At 32.8% G+C, this 24,097-nt stretch overlaps 1 protein-coding gene and 2 long non-coding RNA genes across 3 annotated transcripts; 2 read left to right on the top strand and 1 right to left on the bottom strand.

Moving 5' to 3' along the window:
• Positions 1–1,309: 1,309 nt before the first annotated feature.
• Positions 1,310–24,097, bottom strand: LOC123680526. The gene is made up of 4 exons (XM_045618468.1): positions 23,973–24,097; positions 21,308–21,505; positions 8,766–8,932; positions 1,310–1,836 (listed from the first exon to the last, which is right to left on the bottom strand). The coding sequence occupies exons 2-4, from the start codon at positions 21,415–21,417 to the stop codon at positions 1,751–1,753; spliced, it is 363 nt and encodes a 120-aa protein (XP_045474424.1). The 5' UTR covers positions 21,418–21,505; positions 23,973–24,097; the 3' UTR covers positions 1,310–1,750.
• On the top strand, positions 20,908–21,228 carry LOC123680528. The gene is made up of 2 exons (XR_006747526.1): positions 20,908–20,962; positions 21,092–21,228. It is a non-coding gene; the product is annotated as an uncharacterized LOC123680528 (long non-coding RNA).
• LOC123680527 lies at positions 22,590–23,667 on the top strand. Its single transcript, XR_006747525.1, has 3 exons — positions 22,590–22,799; positions 23,023–23,164; positions 23,489–23,667. It is a non-coding gene; the product is annotated as an uncharacterized LOC123680527 (long non-coding RNA).

Genomic DNA, 24,097 nt, shown 5'->3' with positions numbered 1-24,097 from the left:
AGAACTCAGAAATGTGGAAGTTTATCACAGCAAAATGAATAAACTGACCATTTAATAATTTTAGGTATGCTCAAATTTAATTGATGTGATATATTTGTGAGATCCCAATCATTCTACTGTATATTTTGATAATTTATTTTCTCATTACTTCTCCATTCCTTCATTTTCGATTTTCTATCATTGTCTTATTTTTCATGTATCTGGAACTGCTTTGTAAATTTCAAGCGATCTATCTATTGAATGATTTTTGCGAATCTAAAAACAATAATCATTGAGTGGGTCTAGATACTAGAATTACTTTTTGTGAATTTTCTAGTATATTATACAGAAGATGTTGATTCTTATTAGAATATAGTCGTAGCATTTATGTTTTGTGGCCATGTAATTTAAATTTAAGTAATAAAATATTAAACTCCTATTTTAAAAAATCTTTCATCTCATAATGACCTAAATTCTTTCTAGTTCATTTTTGTTATTCAATACATATTTGATTCGTTCCTAGAAATTTGAACCAAATATGAGAATAGTATTTATTTTCAAGCAACTCATAAAAAGCCAAGATAAAATTCGAGAAAAAAAATTAGACTGAAAGAAAGAGCATTTTACTGAACCGCATACAAATCTTCACTCAGTTTCCTTCTGAATGGTCTCAATACGCTCTATTAGTGATGACGTCACACACCGCCATTTCAGTTCTCCTGTCAGTGTTCGGAATCCAAACAAATAAACAAATTGTCATTCAAATTAGTACGTTATCGTTGAACAAATTGACTTATTTTGATAAATGAGATTATTTAAGGAACGATTTTATTATTAATTGATAGACAGAAGGCATGAGATTGATGCCAGTAAGTTCGATTGAAGTTCAACTAATAAACATGTGCTTTCTGAAAGAAAATATTTTTTAATTTCTATTCCAGAGTTTTTAGATAGTCCAGTATAGGAATAATATTATAGATAATTAAATTTATATTCGATATAATGTAGCTACAAGTGTAACTGAACTTCAGCGAATTCAAAATTTGTGATAAATAAAAACACAAAAGAAAATTTATGAAATTTTTAAAATTTTATATCTGTTGTCTTCAGAAAAAATAGCCTAAATATTTTTGGGAAATAGACTGAGGATATAGTGAGTGTTATTGGGGATGAAAGTGCTAAATTTTTCCTATCAAAGGACAATTCAGCCTTACGTTCCAAAAGTATACATCTTCCTTTACTCTGACGGTTTTAAAAAAGTACTGCAAATTTTATACAAGAGTTTATTATTGTTATGTGTTTCAATGAATATTAATAGAAATAAACACTGTAACTTTTTATGTTATATATTGAAATATGTACAAACTATTGACTTCTAAAAAACATCTATTTTAGTAGTCTTGACAACGAGTACTTACACATAGACCTTCTAGATTATTAATACTGATTCTATGTCTTTTATCACAGATGGCATACTCGTTGTAGAGTTGTCAACTGTACATAAATATAAATATATAACAATTATATTATCTTCAATCATCAAATATGTAAGTACATATGGAAAAAAAAAACATATAATAAATATGAACATAAAAAAATTATGATTAATATCTGACAGAGAGAATTGAATCAGGGCTTCAAAACTTGAATAACATAGTCAAAAATTCGTAACTCCGGATCTATAAAGGGTAGGAATTTGCTGTATAGTATTCATTATTATTATTATTTTAGTAACACATTTCCCAATACCATAATTGTATGGCTCCTTTCTTCAAAACTTTGGTTGGCCTGCTTTCTCTGGTCTATGTTTCCTGTGACGTAGATTGCCAGCTATCTCACCATTGCTTTGGTGGTCATCTAATAATAATAACAATAATGACATATTGATTCCTCTACAGTCATTGTAATATACAAAGAAGAGACGACAGGTCAAATGCAATTTAACACAAAAAAAAAGAAAGATATTTCAACTTGATAAGATGTCTCTGCAATTTTGGAAATGTTCATCTAGGCTATATGGTTCACTTTTAAGACGGAAATTGATTATTTCTTTTTTGAATATTTCAATGTTGCTTATAACATGGAAGTTCTTGGGTAGGTTGTTGAAGATCTTCATGCACAAGAATGTTCTATTATGTAGTGTGCTATTTCCCCAGAATATGATTCCATAAGATATAAGCGATTGAAAATTGGCAAAGTACAGTATATTTTCAACTCCTTTTCTCGAACATGATGTTTCATAACATTGAGTGTATATTCAATTTTTTATTCAAATTTTCGATATGTACTTTCCATTTCATGTTATTATCCAGCCAGATTCCTAGAATTTTGACTTTTTCAGCTGGTAATGTCTTTATGTTACTCAATGTTACGCTGTCAGGAATGGTGTATTTTTGGTTTTCTCTGTGTGGAAAAATGTGCATTCTGTTTTCTTTGTGTTCAAAATAAGTCCATTTCTTGTACACCAGTTTTCGATTTGGCCAAAGATGATATCAGCATTTTGTGTCACTGTATGTACCTTTTCTGCAGATGCTTGGATGTTAGTATCGTCTGCATAAATTGTTATGTTGGTTTTGCATTGCTTTACGATATCTTTTATTATCTCTTGGATAGTTACCAGTACAGCTGGAAGGTCATTGATATAGGCTATGAAGAGAAAAGGTCCTAGGATACTTCCTTGTATGACTCCCATCGTGACTTCTTCTTCTGAGGACATATATGTTAAATCATTGATCGTTATTGTGACTTTTTGTGTTCTATTCTCTAGGTAACTTCTTAATAATTTCAGTTGGTTGTCTCTGAAGCCATATAGTTCTAATTTCCCTAGTAGTGTTGTGTGGTCAACACAGTCAAACGCCTTTGTTAAGTCCAGGAACAATGCCAGAGGAATTTGTCCATCATCAATTGCCTCTATGATTTGTTGCAGTAGTTCGTATATTGCAGTTTCTGTACTTTTCCCATTTATAAATCCATGTTGATGAGCGGATAGTACTTTAGTTTTCTTGAAGAAGGATATTGCGATTTGCCAGTATTTTCTCAAATATTTTTTCAAATTGTTCGATGCTGCCATTTTTGTAAATTGGTTTCACCAATGCCATCTTCAAGAGTTCTGGAAATATTCCTTCTGTGAGTGATCTGTAAATCATGTGAGCAAGTGTATCTGCGATCGGTTTGATGGATTTTTTTATTATGCCCATGGGAATTTCATCATATCCTCTTAAAGAATTGTTTTTCATTGACATCACTGTTTTTATTATTTCTTCAGATGTGACTGGGAAAACAAACATTGACTTTTCGTTTCTCTGGATTTTTGTGTAATCTTGGTCTTCTTCCGAGGGGTTTGTTGTCCCTGGTTATCTTTGCCATTCTGTCTAGGCTCATTCTGTCCACATGCTGGTTCCATCTGACCACATCGTCCACTTGGCACTTCTCTCTTATAATAGAATTTTTCTGTCTGTCCGCCAGTTTGTATCCCGTTATTGTTCATAGGATCTTCATTTCAGTTGTTCGCAATACCCTCTTTGTTGTAGACATTTCGGCTATGGTCTCAGCTCCATTGATAGTTTTCATTTTAAAATATAATAATTCTTTTATATTCTATATTCAAGTTAAATATCGATTTTGTAAAATTAATCCTCACTAAGAAACAATTAACCATTAACCACGCCACTGGAATGTTTACTGCACCTCTATTTGTCAATTTTGCGGGTTTGTTGTTTTCCTACCTCATTTTATCATCATTTATTGTCAGTCAAAAAAATTGAAAAAGAGGGATTTAAGGTAATCTTTGAAGATGGAAAGGTCAAAATATGTAGGAAAGACAGTAATCAAACACTGTTGGAAGGTAATTTGAGAGGAAATTTATATGTAATCTGTTTCAGACCAAAAGTTTATTCTGCAAATGTAGTTGTCGATCAGGATTTAATGCATAGAAGAATGGGTCACTCAGCGAAATATCCGCCAAGAGCTTTATGTGAGATATGTCTTAAAGCGAAACAGACTTGTGTCAAATTTAAATCACTGACTGAGGAAAGGAAGGCGAGACGAGTGTTGGAAGTCATTTCGACTGATGTTTGTGGGCCAATTACACCCTCAACACGAGACAATATGAGATACTATGTGAGTTTTATAGATCATTATACTCATTTTGCACATGTTTATCTTATGAAAAACAAATTTGAAGTCATTGAAAAATTCAAGGAGTATGAAGCTCTGGTATCTGCAAGGTTCAATTCAAAAATATCAAGATTACGTTGTGATAATGGGGGCGAGTATAGTTCTAAAGAATTTAGGATTCTTTGTAAGGAAAAAGGTATTCAGATCGAGTATACAATACCTAGAAATCCGGAACAGAATGGAATAGCAGAGAGATTTAACAGAACTTTGTTAGACAAGTCTCGTTGCTTAATTTTTGACTCAAATCTGGAAAAAATATTCTGGGGAGATGCCTTACTGGCAGCGGTATATGTATATAATAGATTAGAATCGATAGTGGTCCCTAAAAATTCAACACCAGCAGAGATGTGGTATGGATATGATCCCGATTTGGATAAAATCAAGGTTTTTGGATGTGTGTCGTATGCCCACATACCAAAAGAAAATCGAATAGGAAAACTGGATTCACATTCTAGGAAAACAATTTTCATCGGATATTGTAATAACGGGTACAGATTATATGACATGGAAGAAAAATCAGTGGTTGTAGCCAGATCTGTAATGTTTGATGAGGGCAAGACGGTAGCAGACACAAGTCGGGGAATGGATGTGATAAGAATTGTAGAGGATGAGAATGAGGGAGATGAGGATGACTTGGGTGTTTCAGGTTCGGAGGTTGGAATAATGGAACAAAATGTTAGGAAAAGTAAGAGAAATAGAAAATTGCCAACACATTTACAAGATTATGACTTAAACAGTGATACAGAACTAATGGCAGCCTTATCAGCTGGTAGTCTACCTCACGAGTTACCAAGAAATTATAATGAAGCATTAAATATGGAAAATGGATGAGAGCAAGCTATCAATGAAGAGTTGGAATCTTTGGAAAAACATGATACTTGGAAATTGGTTATTCCAACTCCAGATGCAAATATTATTGACTCGAAATGGATATTCAGTGAAAAACTGGTGGATGGAAAACTGAAGAAAAAGGCCAGATTAGTAGCTAGGGGATACCAACAACCATCAATAGAAGATGAAGTATATGCCCCTGTAGCAAGAATGGTAACACTGAGAGTACTACTTTCTTTATCGATAGAAAAGGATTTGACAATTCACCAATTGGATGTTAGGTCAGCTTTTTTAAAAAGTAATCTAAATGAAAAAGTTTATATGAAACCACCTGAAGGTCTAGTCAATTATAAACAAGGACAGGTATGTGAATTGAAAAAGGCACTTTATGGTTTGAGACAAAGCCCAAAATGCTGGAATGATTGTATCAATGATTATATATTGAGTTTGAATTTTGTTAGATCAAAATCAGATCCATGTCTTTATTATACAGAATTTCTGTTTCTGCTTATATGGGTAGATGATATTCTTATTTTTTCAAGTTCTTATGAAGAAGTAAATATAGTTATAAGTAAATTATCAGCAAAATTTGATATGAAAGATTTAACGAAAAAAAATGGAAAATTGAGATTTTTGGGTATTGAAATAGAAAGGCAAAATAATTGTATTTTTATTAGTCAGAGAATTCTTATAGCTAAAGTTTTGAAATATTTCAATATGATGGATTGTAAGATTTCTAAAATTCCTGTACAACCAAAATTAAATTTAACTAAAGCAGACGAAACTAAAAATTTCAAAGCACCCTATAAAGAACTCATTGGAAGTCTTATGTATGTTATGTTAGGAACTCGACCAGACTTATGTTATGCTGTATGCTATTTTAGTAGATATCAAAATAGTTATGATGAAGAACATTGGCAATATTTGAAAAATGTACTTAAATATTTAAAGGGTACTGAAAAGTTAGGCTTAACCTATTATAGAAGTTCAACTAATGTGAGAATATTTGCTTTTGTAGATTCTGATTATGCTGGTGATGCTAATGACAGGAAGAGTACAACGGGTTTCTTTTTAAAGATAAATACCAATACTGTATTCTGGAATTCTAAAAAGCAGTCAGTTGTTGCTTTGTCAAGTACTGAAGCTGAATATGTGGCATTGACATCATGTGCAACAGAATGTTTATTTTTGGGACATTTATTGTCTGATTTAATTCTAAATGATGTATATCCTATAAGAATTTATGAGGATAATCAGTCAACAATCAAAATGGCTCATACTTATGAAACGAAAAGATCAAAACATATTGATGTGAAATATCATTTTATAAAAGATTTGGTTAGTAGTAAGAAAATTGAAGTTGAGTATATTTCTACTGAAAATCAAGTTGCCGATATTTTAACAAAGGCATTGTGTGTAAATAAATTTATTTCATTTCGGGATGCACTCAATGTGAACTAATTGAATGTAATATGTTTATGAATTAGAAGTTAATTTTTTAAGTTCATGGTTAGATTGTAGAATTGAGGGAAAGTGTTGTTATATGCAATTCTATGTAACAGTTGGTAACACTGTCATTGAATGACATTATAAATGTCAAAGAGATATATGTTCTATGTCTAGATAACCAATTGATACTGTTGAAGAAGTTGATGTACCGATGTAAGATTTTGCTACAAATAAATCCTTGTGAATTGAAACCATCTTTATTTGAAAATACAAATAAACACATTCACGCAATAGTGAATTCTAGGCACATAAGTGACATTTATGTTCTTTTTTATTCAAATGGACAGAATCTATATGCTTTTTGAGGTCAGGTTACTGATTAGCTGCAAATTCACATAAGTGACATTTATGTTCTTTTTTATTCAAATGGACAGAATCTATATGGATTTTGAGGTCATTTTTCTGATTGGCTGCAAACTCACATAAGTGACATTTATGGTCTTTTTCATTCAATTGGACAGAATCTATATGCTTTTTGAGGTCATCTTTCCGATTGGCTGCATACTCACATAAGTGACATTTGAATTCTTTTATGTTCAAATGGGCAGAATCTATATGCATTTTGAGGTTATTCTTTTGATTGGCTGCAAACTCACATAAGTGACATTTATGTTCTTTTTTATTCAAATGGACAGAATCTATATGCCTTTTGAGGACATGTTTCCGATTGGCTGCAAACTCACATAAGTGACATTCATGTTCTTTTTTATTCAAATGGACAGAATCTATATGCTTTTTGAGGGCACGTTTTTGATTGGCTGCGAACTCACATAAGTGACATTTATGTTCTTTTTTATTCAAATGGACAGAATCTATATGCCTTTTGAGGACATATTTCTGATTGGCTGCATAATCACATAGGTGACATTTATGTTCTTTTTAATTCAAATGGACAGAATCTATATGCCTTTTGAGGACATGTTTCTGATTGGCTGCATAATCACATAAGTGACATTCATGTTCTTTTTTATTCAAATGGACAGAATCCATATGAATTTTGAGGTCATGTTTCTGATTGGCTGCAAACTCACATAAGTGACATTTATGTTCTTTTTTATTCAAATGGACAGAATCTATATGCCTTCTGAGGACATATTTCTGATTGGCTGCATAATCACATAAGTGACATTTAAGTTCTTTTTTATTCAAATGGACAGAATCTATATGCCTTTTGAGGACATATTTCTGATTGGCTGCAAACTCACATAAGTGACATTCATGTTCTTTTTTATTCAAATGGACAGAATCTATATGCTTTTTGAGGGCACGTTTTTGATTGGCTGCGAACTCACATAAGTGACATTTATGTTCTTTTTTATTCAAATGGACAGAATCTATATGCCTTTTGAGGACATATTTCTGATTGGCTGCATAATCACATAAGTGACATTTAAGTTCTTTTTTATTCAAATGGACAGAATCTATATGCATTTTGAGGTTATTTTTCTGATTGGCTGCATAATCACATAAGTGACATTTATGTTTTTTTTCATTCAAATGGACAGAATCTATATGCTTTTTGAGGTCATGTTTCTGATAGGCTGCAAACTCACAAAGGTGACATTTATGTTCTTTTTTATTCAAATGGACAGAATCTATATGCTTTTTGAGGTCATGTTTTTGATTGGCTGCAAACTCACATAAGTGACATTTATGTTCTTTTTTATTCAAATGGACAGAATCTATATGCCTTTTGAGGACATGTTTTTGATTGGCTGCAAACTCACATAAGTGACATTTATGTTCATTCTTATTCAAATGGACAGAATCCATATGCATTTTGAGGTTATTTTTCTGATTGGCTGCATAATCACATAAGTGACATTTATGTTCTTTTTTATTCGAATGGACAGAATCTATATGCATTTTGAGGTTATTTTTCTGATTGGCTGCATAATCACATAAGTGACATTTATGTTCTTTTTTATTCAAATGGATAGAATCTATATGACTTTGAAGGTTTTGTCTCTTGCTTGCAGCATACTCACATACATGACATTTAAAGTTTTTTATGTTCAAATGGACAGAATCTATATGGATTTTGAGGTCATTTATCAGATTGGCTGCAAACTCACATAAGTGACATTTATGTTCTTTTTTATTCAAATGGACAGAATCTATATGACTTTGAAGGGTTTGTTTCTTGCTTGCAGCATACTCACATAAATGACATTTAAATTTTTTTATGTTCAAATGGACAGAATCTATATGCATTTTGAGGTTATTTTTCTGATCGGCTGCAAACTCACATAAGAGAAATTTATGCTCACTTTTATTCAAATGGACGGCATCTATATGCCCACCGACATTGCTTTTCAGGTTGAAAGTAAATTGTCCTCTTTCATATTCAAGAGACGATCTCATTCCATTCTCATCAGTGTAATGCTGAACAATATCCATGATTTCATTCTTTTTATCCTCAATCGTGTACTGAAAACTAGAACCAAAAAAAATAATTGTAACATTTTCAATTATAAGAGATTTGAAGATAAAACAATTCCAATAAACACTGGAAATTTACATTCAAAAGGGTTCTTCTAAAAAATCGAATTTTCAAAATGATGTTTCAATGGAATATTTCACAAAGTGTGACATCTTTGTAAAAAGTATTGTTGCTTGACTACATAGATTTTCCTTGTTAGAGAATTTGAAATAGAAATTTCAATATCAATAATATAATCGATTAGACTTTATTTCATAGGAACTATTAAAATCTTCAAGATCTAATCTACACAATTTCAAAATATATATATGTATTTTGAAAATTAGTATGTTGTATGTGTGTATCCTAGTGTATTTGAATGATTGCGAAATAGAGAAAATAATATTAAACAGTTTGTGTTCAACCTTCATGGTGAGCACATGTGAATAATTTCAACGTCCCTTGAGAATTTCTTCAAGAAAGTGATTATTATGAGTAAACAAATTCGATTAAATAAAATTTCTAAGCGGATTACTGCTAGCGCCGCAGTCTTCGAACTTCTCTACATATCAGAAATGTCCCAGGTCAGCGGTACTTCTACTTATACCTCTTCAGGAGGAGAAGTACCTAAAAACCAGGAAGATTCAAAGCGTAAAAAACGAAAGAAAAAGTCAACCAAAAACGCCATAGATACAAAGAAAAAAACCGATAATAAATCACCTGATATCGTATTCAAAAAACCCCAATTAATAAAAGATCCAGGAATGAATCAAAACATTCCTTCACCAAAGGAAATTGATAATGAAAATAATGAAGTCAACATCTGCCCTGTCAACAAAAAATAATCAACGACAAGAGACATCGAAAACTAAAACAAATAAACCAAAATAATAAACAGAAACCTTTAGGTCAAGATGAATGAAATCCAGAAGATGGAATATTCAAATTTATTTTATATTAATTCTGAAAACAATGAAATAGATAAAATACAAATGTCGACCATTTGGAATACGATATCTCCTATGTCCAGAGATATAATTCTCAAAACCATTCTCGGCTTTATCCTCAAATCCAATACTAATGAAAAGGAATTGGAACAAACCCTGTCAACAGTGTGAATAGTTGTGAACAAATAGTCAGTTACAAGAAAACAACATCGCAAAAACCGACAAATACAAGAAGAGCGCCTCAACAAACTTACTCTGAGGTGGTTTCAAATATGGAAACGTGTATAAAACAAGAAGAAATAAGTCAGCATCTTTTATCACAAAACATAAAACATAGATACTGCAAAAGGATAATCTCAAGAGCCCAATCAAAACCCACAAGATTTATTAGAATAATTATGAAATTGAATAATTTGAAGCACTTTTGAATAATGGATTATTTTTCATGAATCAACAATATTTGGTATATCCCAGCCATCCTCCAGATCCAACTCCTATACCTTCCAACAAATGTTCACAATTCGACCATAAAAAATTCTTGCACAAATTCACCAAAATACTTCAAAATGACAAGGATCACATAATATGTCTCAGTACAAAACCAATAATGCTCCGAAGTGCTTGTCTTGTGGCGCAGAAGACCATATGGCATGGTCAATTAAATGTCCGAAACATCAAAAAAAAAAAAAAACACATAGAAGGTATTTCAAACGCTAATGTCAAGCCACTTAATAAAAAAACAAATGAAAAAGAACATCTCTCAAAAAAACACAAGCCAGATTCATGCTTCAATAACGGTACATGATGAAATAAAAATTTTTATAATAGAAAGTTAAATAATCCTAAATATGTTGCTGTGCAACATCTGATTGAAACGCACGTGTAGTAATTAGAAGAGCGTAAATCGAGTGTCAATATTGAACCCGCAAGATCTTACGACGCAGATGTTAAATAATCCTAAATATGTTAAATAATCCTAAATATGTTGCTGTGCAACATCTGATTGAAACGCACGTGTAGTAATTAGAAGAGCGTAAATCGAGTGTCAATATTGAACCCGGAAGATCTTACGACGCAGATGAATTTGAGGCATTCTGTCTCCCAAGAATATCTCAACAAAGTGAATCCTCAACAGATACTGGTCTGGAAGAACCAGGAAATGAGGATCCCAATTATACCATCGTGACACGAAACAAGCGGAAGAAACGAACAAAAAACCGAGATGATTCGGCAAAAAAAGTCGACGATAAGAAATCGCCAGAGATAAGATTTGAAGAAGCACAGCTACCAACAATTTCGCAAATAACACATGAGTCATCAAATACCCTGATGGAAACAGAGACATCTGAAATCAATAACCCTACCACAACACAAACAAAAACAACAACAAAACATTCCTCCAAAACATATGCGAATTTATTTCACATAACACCTATTCCTAACACAACAAGACTTCAAGTCGCCGATCAATGGATAAAATTGTTCCCAGATGGACGCGATATAATTACCCAAACCACACAGGGATTTATTGTCAAATCAAATAATTCCAAGGATAATCTCACAAAAGCGCTAAAACACATGAAGGAAATGAAACTAATCAACACCTTTTGTGAAACTTCAACCAACACCTCAGTTCACAACAAGCCCAGAACTCACTTGGAATCTTATTCAGCCGTAATCTCACAGGTGGAAATAGAAATAAAAGAAGAAGAGATTAGTAATTTTCTTAAGAAAAATCAAATTACACACCGATATTGTAAGAGAATTATCTCAAAAAAGACAAACAAACCATCCTTATTGATACGCATAATAACCAGTGAAGTAAAATCATATGGAAAACTAATTAATGAAGGCATCTTCTTCAAATGCAGACACTACATTGCCAAGCCAAGCTACCCACCTGATCCAATACCAGTCCTTTGTGCAAGATGTTCTCAATCTACCCACACAATGGACAAATGCAATTCACCAATAATTTGCAGCAAATGTGGACAACAACACAAGGAATCAGAATGTACAACAAGTTTACCACCAAGGTGTACTGCGTGTCAATCCACAGAGCATGTAGCATGGTCCATAAAATGCCCAAAAAGACCAGTTAAGCCGATAGAAGGTATTCCAAACATCAAAATAAGATCAATAAACAAAAAATCAGCTGATATGGATATTAAAAAAGTGGAAAAAAGCAGAATACATAAAGCTATTACAATACATGATCACATCATAGAAACATACATACACAAAATCAACAAACCCAAAAATATTGAAAGACAACAACTGATTCAAAAACTCCAGAGACGCTTCATCGACAGCTACAATATTAGCACGGTACCCACTTTTGTTGGTAACAGACTTTATGTACTCATGATTGACCTCGAGAATGAAAACAAAACAGTGGATACAGAGCCAGCGGAGGGGGTGCAGCTATATGGGGACATTCATGCTTAAATTTTTGTATGCAAACATTAACAACTATATCAACAAAAAAGAGTTGATCCGATATTATCTTGAGCATAACAATGTGGACTGCACAATGTTTGTGGAAACTAAAACTAAAACAACCACCAACATTCAATACAGGGATTGGAGAACATTGTTCAAACATGGAAGTATATTGAACCAAAACACCAGAGGAGGTGCACTAGTGCAGGCTTCTAACAGAGTAAAAATTGGTAGAAACAATCCGCCCCACTTCAATAACCCATGGAACGATGTTCTGCATTTTACTGTTCCTTTCAATAACGAAAAAATCCATATGTTTCTGGTCAACATACACCACTCCAGCCGACTTGTTGAGGAAAATTTACTGGTGAAAGCATCACAATATAAATATTCCATTATTCTAGGAGACTTCAACGTGAACAACCGAAAAAAAACTCAAATTAACAACTTCCTCAGAAACTCAGATTTCATCAAATTGGATACACCACCAACATTCCTAATGGAAAACAACCCAGACTCCACACCAGACTTGCTAAAGTGTATAAGAAATATAATAGATAATATTCAGAATATAACTCTTACCCCAGACTTAGGATCCGATCACCTTGGAATTGAATTCTCAATTGATACAAAAAAACAGCCTGAAGAATACACTCAAGAGACCAAATTACTTTACGAAAAATGCAACATCAAAGAAGTGAATAAAAGAACGCTTGAAGTGATTGAACCCCAAATTGAAATGACCCCTGAGTACATAACTTGTTTCCACAACACTCTATCAAGAATAATAACAGAGGAAACACCGACTCTCAAAAAACGGTACTTCAGCCAAACCCTCCCTCCCTACATCATAAAGTTGATAAGAACAAAAAAACAATTGTTTCGTGAATACCAGACTAACCAAGATCCAAGTTTAAAACGAAAATTCAACAAATTGAATAGGGATATTCATAACATGATCTTGCAATACAGATCCAATAAATATCTAGAGGCTTGCAAAGAAATCGAAGATCAAAAAGGCAGGACATACTGGAGAACAATTAAAAAACTTGCAAAGTACACAACCCATCAACTTTCAAATCCAATACAAGTCAATGGTGAATCTCTCATTAACGATAAAGATATTGCTGATGCTTTCGCAAAACATTTTGAAAAGCTGTTTGAAAAATCCGCAAACAAAGAATTCAATGAGGAGCATAGGAAGCAAATAGAGAATTGGTACAAAAATGAACTACCCCAGATTCCATCAGAGATAACATTTGAACCTATCCTAGAAGAAGAATACTATACGGCACTCAACCATGGTAAGAACACAACACCTGGCTATGACAACATTCCAAGAAAAATACTGAGGAACCTAGACCCTTTAGTTCACGATATTATAATCAAAATTTATAATTATTGTCTCTCTCATTCCCTTTTTCCAAGTGAATGGAAAAAAGGCATTTTGATTACCATCCCCAAGACAAATACAGATAATTCTAACACAGAGAAAGAACTACAGGCCTATTACACTTCTACCTACATTGGGAAAAAATTTTGAATAAATATTGGCAGAGAGAATATGCAATGAGATAGGAAAATATATACCACCATGTCAGTTCGGATTCAAAAAGAAGACATCGACTGTGCACCCTTTAACTATATTCACTTCAAATGTTCAATGCAATAGAAAAATGTGGTTTTGAAGGTACAAATAACAATATCTTTTTCAATGATGAACTTACCATATTCAACAAACAACTTTTCAAGAAAGTGAGAGACCAACAAATGTAAGGGAGCTTTTTGTGCGAACGGGAGGGTCTACCTGAGAAGAAATGATTCGGAACCGCCTATAAGAATCAAAAACGAGGATGATCTAATGGCATTGAGTAACCGAAGCTGATGTTGCCACGTATTAGTGGAGAAATATACGTTTTATTTTTTTGTTTTTTTTTTGGCAATGGAGGGAATAAATGTTCTTTATTTGAATATTAGGAGTTTAAGGAATAAAATGGAGGAGTTAACACATTTGTTGGAGGTTGATTTTGGGGGAAACATTGATGTCTTGGTTTTGACGGAGACCTGGTTATATCCAAGTGAAGTTGATTTCTACAATATCAGATCATACGTCGCCATACACGATTGCAGAGATTCTAGAGGAGGCGGAACGGCTATATATCTGAGGGAACATTTAAAATACACAGTTGATTATGATAGGGATGATAATATGAAGGACTGTAACTTTTCAATTGTACACCTAATAGAGCAAAATCTAAAAATAATATCAATTTATAGACCGCCTCTCATTGCTGTTAAAACTTTCCTCATGGGATTTGAAAATATTTTAGAAGGACAAAAATGTCCATGCCTTGTGGTTGGAGATATCAATATAGACGTAATGAAGAGTTCACCTGTTTCAACTGAATACAAAAATTTAATAACAATTAATGCATTTGAAATTCAAAATCATATATCCCCGAATGAGCCTACTAGGATAAACGACAAAAGTTCAACGATTATTGATCATGTTATTGCAAATAAAAACCTGACATGCAAAATTAACTGTTATGACTATTATTTTACGGATCATAAAGTCATGCAAATAAAAGTAAACAAAGTAAAGAATAAAAGGAGAAATAAATTGTTTACTAAAGTGAAACTAGATACAGAAAAAATGATTAATTTAGTGGGTGGTCGAATTGAAAGAGAGCAGACACTGGACTTTAAATTATTGACTGATATTGTGGTTCAAAGTAAAGCGGAGTCTTCGAGAAATAAAACTTTGAAAATAGGGGAAGGAAATGAATGGATAACACACGAATTTATAGAACTAACCAAGCAAAGAGACAAGGCATACAAACGATGGAAAATACTATCAAATGATTTTACTACAAATGAGTTTAAAAGATTAAAAAATAGAGTAAATAACCTGCGAAACAAATTAAAGAAAAGTCATATAGAGCGAAAATTATTTTTGGCTAAGAATAACATGAATAAGACGTGGGATGTACTAAATATGCTGATTGGTAGAAAAGAGAAGGAAAGGACAAAGAAAGTTAACAGAATGATGGGACACGATGGGAATGTGAGAGACAATACCACAGAGATTTTAAATGAATTGAACAGTCATTTTTCTACAGTAGGAGCAAAACTGGCAGAACAAATAAAGAAAAAAGATGGTTTAAATTTACCAGAGGAGGTTGTACAGAATAGTATATTTCTTAGCCCAACAAATGGTACTGAAATTATCAACATAATTAATGAGTTACGAAATAGTGCACCTGGAGCTGATGGTATTACAAGGAAAGATATTGTCAATCTTTTTCCAGTCATAGAACAGGTACTCGTTAACCTCATCAACAAAATATTGGAGGAAGGTATATTTCCGGAAAAATTGAAGATATCTAAAATTATACCAGTATACAAAAAAAAAAGGGACGCGAAGACGATCCTAATAATTATAGACCCATATCGGTTATAACGACATTTGCGAAAATTGTAGAAAATAGAAAAATAGAATAATTGAATTTGTGAATAAAACTTTCAAATTTGACATTAACCAGTATGGGTTTCAAAAAAATAGTAGCTGTGTTGGTGCAGTTGTTGATATGGTGGATTTTATAACTGAAGAAATGGACAAGAATAAATATGTAATTGTAGTCTTCAATGATCTGAGGAAAGCATTTGACACTGTGAACATAGGTATTTTATTAGATAAGCTCCAAAAAATGGGTTTCAGAGGTGTTTGTTATGACCTACTAAAGTCATACTCACAAAATAGGGTTTCCTATGTGTGTATGGATGACTGTGAAATTGAAAGACTTGTAATGACTACTGGGGTAGCACAGGGCTCCGTCCTGGGTCCAATTGAGTACCTCTTATATGTCCATAGTTTAAAATTTTTAAAAATAGGATCAAGATATTATAAATTTGCTGATGACACTGCTTTTGTTCTCTCAGCCGATAACATGGGGGAATTGGAGAATGTGATGAATCAGGATTTGGAATTGTACTATGACTGGCTGTGTTATAATAGATTAACGTTGAATATAGATAAAACTGTATATATGATTATTAAACAAAAAAATAAGAAAAGATGTGATATAGAAATAAAAATCAATGATATTGCTTTAAAAAAGGTTGAAGAGTACAGATATTTGGGTTTGCTGATTGACGATAAGCTGTCTTGGCGGTTTCATATAGAAAAACTAAAAAACTAACTTGCTCCAATGATAGGTGCTGTAAGGAGATGCGCCAACTTCCTAACTGATCGTGCCAGAAGGGTGATATATGAAAGTTTTATAGCGTCACAACTTAGATACATGATAGTTTGTTGGGGAAACGCACCAAAATACCTAATGGAGCAGATACAACGGTATCAAAACAGAGCAGTCAAGGCAGTGTACGCATTAGATTATTTTACATCGACAGACAGCCTATACACTAATACATCAATATTTAACATTGAAAAAATGAGAGCTTATGAACAAGTCAAACTGATATATAACATCAAAAAAAATGACCTAAAAACACATACTAAATTGCAACTTGTTAATGAATGTCACGCCTACCCCATCAGAACACAGAATCAACTTAGAACCAATTACAGAAGAACTGTGAAATCACAAAATACGCCCATCTATAGGAGCATAATGACTTATAACTCTGTTCCTGTGACTGATTCAAACAATCCAAAGAAGATGTGCCGTAATCTAAGAGAATACCTAGAACTTAATCAACCTCAATGTTTGTAATTGTTTGTTTTTTTTTTTATAGAAGTGATATGTTAATTTAGATTTGTTATATGAGTTGAAGCCTTGGTACCAGTACACACCTGTACTGATTTAAGGTCAGAAAAATAAAGATTACTATTATTATAAATGGGAAATAAAACATCTGCTATATTTGTGGACATTCAAAAAGCTTTCGACAGTGTCTGGCACGCCGGTCTTATCTCCAAAATTTTCCATCTAAAGTGTCCCATTTATTTGATAAAAATTATAAACAATTTCCTTCTAGACAGAAAATTACAAGTCCGGGTCAAAGGTGAAACCTCAGAGAAATTCACAACAGCACAAGGACTACCACAAGGCTCACCACTCTCTCCTCTACTCCACAATTTGTTCTGCAGTGACATGTACAGACAATATGATTTCAGAAACCAGGACATCGACAGACTACTAGTATGTTCTCCAATTTGCTGATGACACAACTTTAATATCCCACCACAAAACACTGAAAGTGTGTATGAAAGGTCTACAGAAGTTGGCGGATATAACAGTGGCATGGATGAGACGTTGGAGAATACAACCTAACCCAAGGAAATCAAAACTCGTCATTTTTAACCATAAAATCAATGCCAACTCTCCTAATACAAAACTCGGAAGTGACATAATAACTCCAACAGATTCATGCAAATACCTAGGCATACAGATTGATAACAAATTGAACTTCAAAGCACACTTAAAAATTCAAAAGAAAAAAGCCATAACACGGGCTGGGCATTTTAGATCTCTTACATATAAAAACAAAGGAATCAGTGATAAAACAGCTATTACCATATATAAAATGATATGCAGACCTTTATTGGACTATGGACATATAATCTTCTCAAATTCGACAAAAACAGCTCTGAATGCAATTGAGGTAGCTGAAAGAACTTGCTTACGTAAGATTACAAAAATGAGACATCCCAACAACCCACTGCACAATCCATCCAATCAACTTTTATATCGCACAACGGGAATAGAACAAATACTGGAAAGAATGCAAAAACTAAGCAAAAAATTCATCAATAACCAAAATAATATCAACATAATGGAGCCATTGATACAACATTACAGTAGAGTAACTACACCAAAGACAAAGTTGCCAGCACTGCCACTTTTCGAACACTTGGATGATGTTTATTTTTATTATTTTTTTCTTAATACTTATAAATAATATGTAATATAAAAATGTATGCAACTGGCTGGAAGACTGTGGTCGATAGCCATTTGATTTATCAATAAATTTAATTTCTCTCTCTCTCTAATCAATACTCTACTGACAGATGAATATAATACGCAAAGATGAAGAACCGATATACCTAAAATCTCGAAGATTGTCGCAACCGGAAAAAGAACAAGAAGAAAAATCACTAAACGAAAATGGAGCGCTAGAGAGAGCGAGAAAAGTTCAAGGAATCAAGTTGAGAAGAAAGGAAAATACTATGTTTGTAGAACTAATCGAAAAGGAAGTGAAGAAATAGTTCGACGAAGCCAGAGAAAATTTGAGAGGACGATTTCAAAAGCAGCACTTAATGAAAGTCGAAGATAAAAATCGGAAAAATTATAACGCAAAAAGGAGTAAAGCCATATTTTTCAAAGAAGATGACCTAGTTTCGATTAGAAGAACTCAATTCGGAGCGGAATTAAAAGTGCATAAGACATTTTTAGGACCATACGAAGTGATCAAAGAGGAGAAATGATAGATATGGCGTAGTTAAGATAGGAAACCACGAAGGACCCATTCGGACATCGACTTGTTTAGAGTATATGAAGCCTTGGATACAGTATGAATCCGAGTCGGATTCTCAGTAGGATGGCCGAGTGTGGGATCCGAATTCCTAACCAACCCAAACGAATGATACGCTACTGACTTGACGATACGTAAACCATGCAGATTTATCGATAGGGGAAGAGGTACTTGAGACTTAAAACGGAGACTGGAGTACGATACATACGAACGAGGGTAGATTCGACGTAGCAGATTAGACGGAAAAGGTTAAAGCATTCGACGTTAGAGAATAGACGGACATAGTAAGAATTCGACGTGATAGACGCATATGATTCGACGTAAAATATATTAGACGCAGCTAGTTAGATAATTCGACGTTAGATATAGACGGATCTACTCGAATAATCAGACAATTAAGAATTATACGAAATAAAATAACTTCGATAGACGAAAGTTCAGTGGCTGTACATTCAATTGAAGTTGAATTTTACATAGTGTAAATAAACAATAGTTAAGTTCCGGCGGCCTTTCTTATAACCCCTAGACAACGATATGAAAACCCTACATTGTATATATATATAAATTGTAGAACTCCAGCAGTAAAAAATCTCAAGGTGGCAGAGACAACAGCACTTAGGATCATCTCAAAAATCAGACATCCCAACAATATATTGCATAACCCACCAAACCAAATGCTGTATTAAAGAACCAGGTGAACCAATTGATTCTTGATTTTGTATTCTCAACAGAAAGTTTTTCAATAATCTTAAAGAACTCGATGACACAACTTCTAGAAAATACCCTACACAGACTTTATTTAGAGCATTAGAAAACAAATTATAATATTTTTCTTCTTAAATATTTATGTATATGCAGTGTAATAGGCTGAAGGACCTCAGGTCGATGGCCATCAATAAATTTTTCTCTTTCTTTCTCTATTAAAATTGTATATAAATATTTTACATTATTTGGAACAAAAGAGATGGTCCATATTCCGAGATTTTTCATTAAAATCAAGAAATTAATGGTTGGTTCATGCACCATTCCTAAGAACTAAGGACTAAGATTAAACTTAAGAATTGAACGCTAACAAATCAATGAGGGCGTTTATGCATTTTACCTAAGAACTAAGAATTAACACTAGCAAGTTGATCAACTTTTAACTAAAAACTAAGCTCTTAGTTAAAATAACGAATTTCGCATGCACTGCATAGAATTTCAATATTAATGAGTACCAGTTTCTATGTTCCGTTATTCGTGTTTATCGATGAAAAAAAATAAATTAAATTTTTTCACAATCAATATCAATGTCAAACATCAAAGTATAGAACAAATAGAAAGTAGTTCGAGGACGTGTGATTTCCTTCACAAAGAACTAACAAGAGAGTTCATAAACGCCACTGAATTCTTCTTAGGTTTAGTTCTTAGTTCTTAGGATTGGTGCATAAACCAGCCATAAGACTAAGACTTAAGATCAGTTTAGAAATAATTGAAACTTTCAAAATCGCAAAAACACATCTACTTAACTGAAGAGACAATAAGCCATATTCTTTCCATAGACCTAATATCCATGGACGTCGCGTTAGAGAGAGAAGTCGAGAGAACGAATAAGATGGAACATCGGATGGCAGTCTGTCAACTCTCTTGATTTATTGCCCTAGAGAAAGAGAACAATATACATCTCTTTCAACTCGAAGAGTTTAACGTTAAATCGTTATTCCAAATTTGAATTTCGATAATCATGGATGAATGAATGTTCTCTTTTATCTAATGAAAATTTTCTGTAGCATAATCCTTTTCGAAATAAAAATATTATTCCGAATTTGCTTCTATTTAGTCTCATGAAAAATATTGAGAATTTTTCTACCTGAAGTAAAAGAAATATTACCGATTCAAAAGATGATTGAATCGAATATTACTTATCTTCACCTATAGCCAATAAGAGCATTGCTGATTCCTATAAGCAATTATTTATATGTATATTATATTTCCTTGAGATATTAACGAGTCCAACTCATTGTTACATTAAATCCTGTTCTGTCCCCACAATGTCAGAAAGAAGTATGGTCTAAAATTTCTCAATTTTCCTGATTCACATGGTAGAAGTTCATCCAAATATATGCCATATTTTATTCCATCATTGAATTAGGCAAATCGAAATGATAAATATAAAAAAGTATGTAAATTTCATTCTATTCAGTTCATAAAACGTATAAATAAATATCATGTCTTTATATCTTTCAATCAGATGATTTTGACATTTGACCATCTCAGAGTAATAAATCACCTATTTTATTGCTTTTAGGTTCTTCACAGATTGCCATCAGTAGCATCTCTGTTCGAATCAAGAGAAATCATATATTCTTCTCTCTCTAGGTCTTTCTCCTCTACGAGCTTCTGAAAAATCACGTGACACTCGGTCCATGGATATTAGGTCTATGATTCTTTCTAGAAATAACTTTCACTATGAAAAAAGTTAAAATTGGGTCTACAGTAACAAGAAAAAATAATGAATGCTTACTCCAAGTCAAATGAGTTTCCTTTTTCATAGCTATCATCAGCTTCTCCCATTTCCATCTTTACTCTGAGATGATTATTTTCATCAGGGAAAATTTTTGAGTATGTTTCCATTTCTGACTTCAACACTTCGTAAATTCTCAATTTGTTTGTGTTTGTTTTGTATTATCTCTACTGTGCACGATAGCATAAAGCTTGTCTGCATAGAGTAAGTATATATAGAGGAGAAACTGAGGTACTAAACTCTGAAACAGTAATTTAGTTCCACCAACACCTTCCAGAGACCGCTCGCATCGCTGATTTTCTGTTTACCTCGAGAATTATTTACTTAACCTCAAAAATTTTCAGTTGATCCGTCGAACCTTATTTTTAGTAAGAGATTTATTATGTCGCAGTCAACTTTGAAATCCAACCAGTGCTGCCAACCCTACCTAAATTTAGGTAGATCTACCTAAATTCGAACTAATCTACCTATCTACCTTTTTTGAGCTCGATCTACCTTAATTCAGCTCCGCGCGAACTTTACGGTTTTAGATCAACGACAAACCGTTTTACCAGTAACAGTAACGTGACTATGAAAAAAACTATTCCTTATTAAAGCTCTCACATCGTTATTTTTACGCACGCCATTGGATACAAAGATCTGCGGAGATCAGCGGCGGAGTTTCAGAAACATACAGATGCAAAGAAAGGACCGAAATGGGTAATAAACTAATAAATAACGATGGCTGCGCCTCAATACGCACTTGCTTGATAGAAAAATAGCGATGGTAAATATGGTCGCATGTACGTAGGAATAATAGATAGGTTCGTATTGCTCGCAGATTAATTGAATCGATCCTTATGCTTAAAAAAAACAGAATTAAGTAAGATCGTCGAAAGGAATGAGATGAGACCGTCTGAATGCATCGAAGGCTGCCGTCGGGAAGCAATAAAAAACCCTTTTGGGTGTTAAAATAATGAAAGTTTTTGGACAACAAGCGTTTTCTTGCAAATTATCCACATCTGTTGAAATGAAATATTTGAAAGACTATTTATTCTTTCGTGTTCAACTAGTTCAAGTAGTAAAGTAGTTTTTCAATTTTTTTTTTTATGTAAATTCTTATATTTTTTTATTAATTCATCAATATTTATCATTAATAAAGTATAATACTATGGACTCAGTTCTTTCAAAACTCCTAAAAATAAAGGAAAAAATAATCTACCTAAATTTGGCAACATCTACCTAAATTTCGAACCTCTATCTACCTTTATTTGAGCTCAGTGGGTTGGCAGCACTGAATCCAACAAATATTGTGTTCCTAACTGTGGAGATATGTATAGTAAACGTCATCGTTTTCGAATGAAGAGAAGCAGCCAACAATTTTCAAACTTTGGCTCGAAAAAGTTAGTTATCCATTGCTCAACTCTAAAACTCCTCAACAAATTTGTAAGAAGTGAAATTAGATAGCCTTAAAGGAATTTGACAACTGCTATTCCTGAATTATTTCTTCCTGGTGAGTTAAATTTTGTTATATTTTCTTCTGTGTAAAAGTTAAACGATAAGCGATTAAGTATAGTCCTCAAGGAGAAGTGCTAACCATAGACGAATGTTTCGGCTGTCCATAAATATTATCTTTGTTTAAAAACTTACCCTCAATAGTAGTTTTGCATATGTATATATAAATATATATGATTGGCAAGAAAATTATTATTTACTTTTCTATTTATATTTCACAGGATCTTCAAATCAAGGGGAAGATGGAGAAGTTCATGACACTGAAGGAATACATCTCCAAAGTGATGTTGAGAGGGAAGTATCAACAGAGACTTTGAAGAATTTTAAGCACCCTCAGAAAACTTCAATAATATATAGAAAAAGGTTAACTGAAAATGAACGTTATCTATCAAAATGTCTGATTGATCAGAGTAGAAAACTGAGAATTATCCAAAAAAAGTTTCATCATACAAAGAGCGGCTAAAAAATGTAGAGAAACTTAATTCATCAGCAAATTTCAGTAGACTGATGAATTATGTTTCTCCAACAGCTTTTAATCGGGCACACTTTTGGAAGTAGTTGTGAGTTCCAACATTTTAAACAAATGGTATATTAAAGTTTTCAATTCTGATTGAGTCAATTAAGAACTATTTATTGCAATAAATTTGATGAAAATATAAGTACTTATGAATGTTTTGCTTCCTACAGATATCGAGGACAACAATTAATTGACACTAGAGGCTGTGGGCACTGCAGAGCTGATGATTTTTATGGATAAGCTGTTTGATAGCCTGAATATGCAATTGTGAAGGACACATTAAAAATTTGGCATACTAGAAATATTTAAAAAAATGTAAAATTTTAAATAGATGATTTTTTTATATGAATTTGTGTTTTCTCTGAACTTAAGCCTCTATTCTTGTCAAATATATTGGATGTGAAAGAACTCGTACAGGAATATAATGGTAATATAGCTCATTCAAAAAGAAATGCTTATTACCTTATTTTCGTACGTTGTTTATTTTCACATTCAAAATCTTGAATTGAATTGAAATATTTTCAATACAAAGCATTTCAAATTTTCGCGCGCTCATTTTATAATTTCACAAACAACCGCAAGAGGTCGCTGAAAGCAGTGTTAATTTTATCATGAGAGTTTCCATTCTATACATACTTGTTCTATGCTTGTCTGTTTTCCCCAACTAAAAAGATAATATACCCCATAGACAAATAAATCCTTAATTTCGATATACCCACAACGCTCTCCACGAATTAGGGATGGGCAGTAAATATCGATATATCGAAATATCGATATTT

Source organism: Harmonia axyridis, chromosome 5, assembly GCF_914767665.1.
Source record: "Harmonia axyridis chromosome 5, icHarAxyr1.1, whole genome shotgun sequence".
Classification (NCBI taxonomy): Eukaryota; Metazoa; Arthropoda; class Insecta; order Coleoptera; family Coccinellidae; genus Harmonia; species Harmonia axyridis.
The sequence above is the reverse complement of the archived record's forward strand: the minus strand, read 5'-3'. Positions and strand labels throughout refer to the sequence as shown.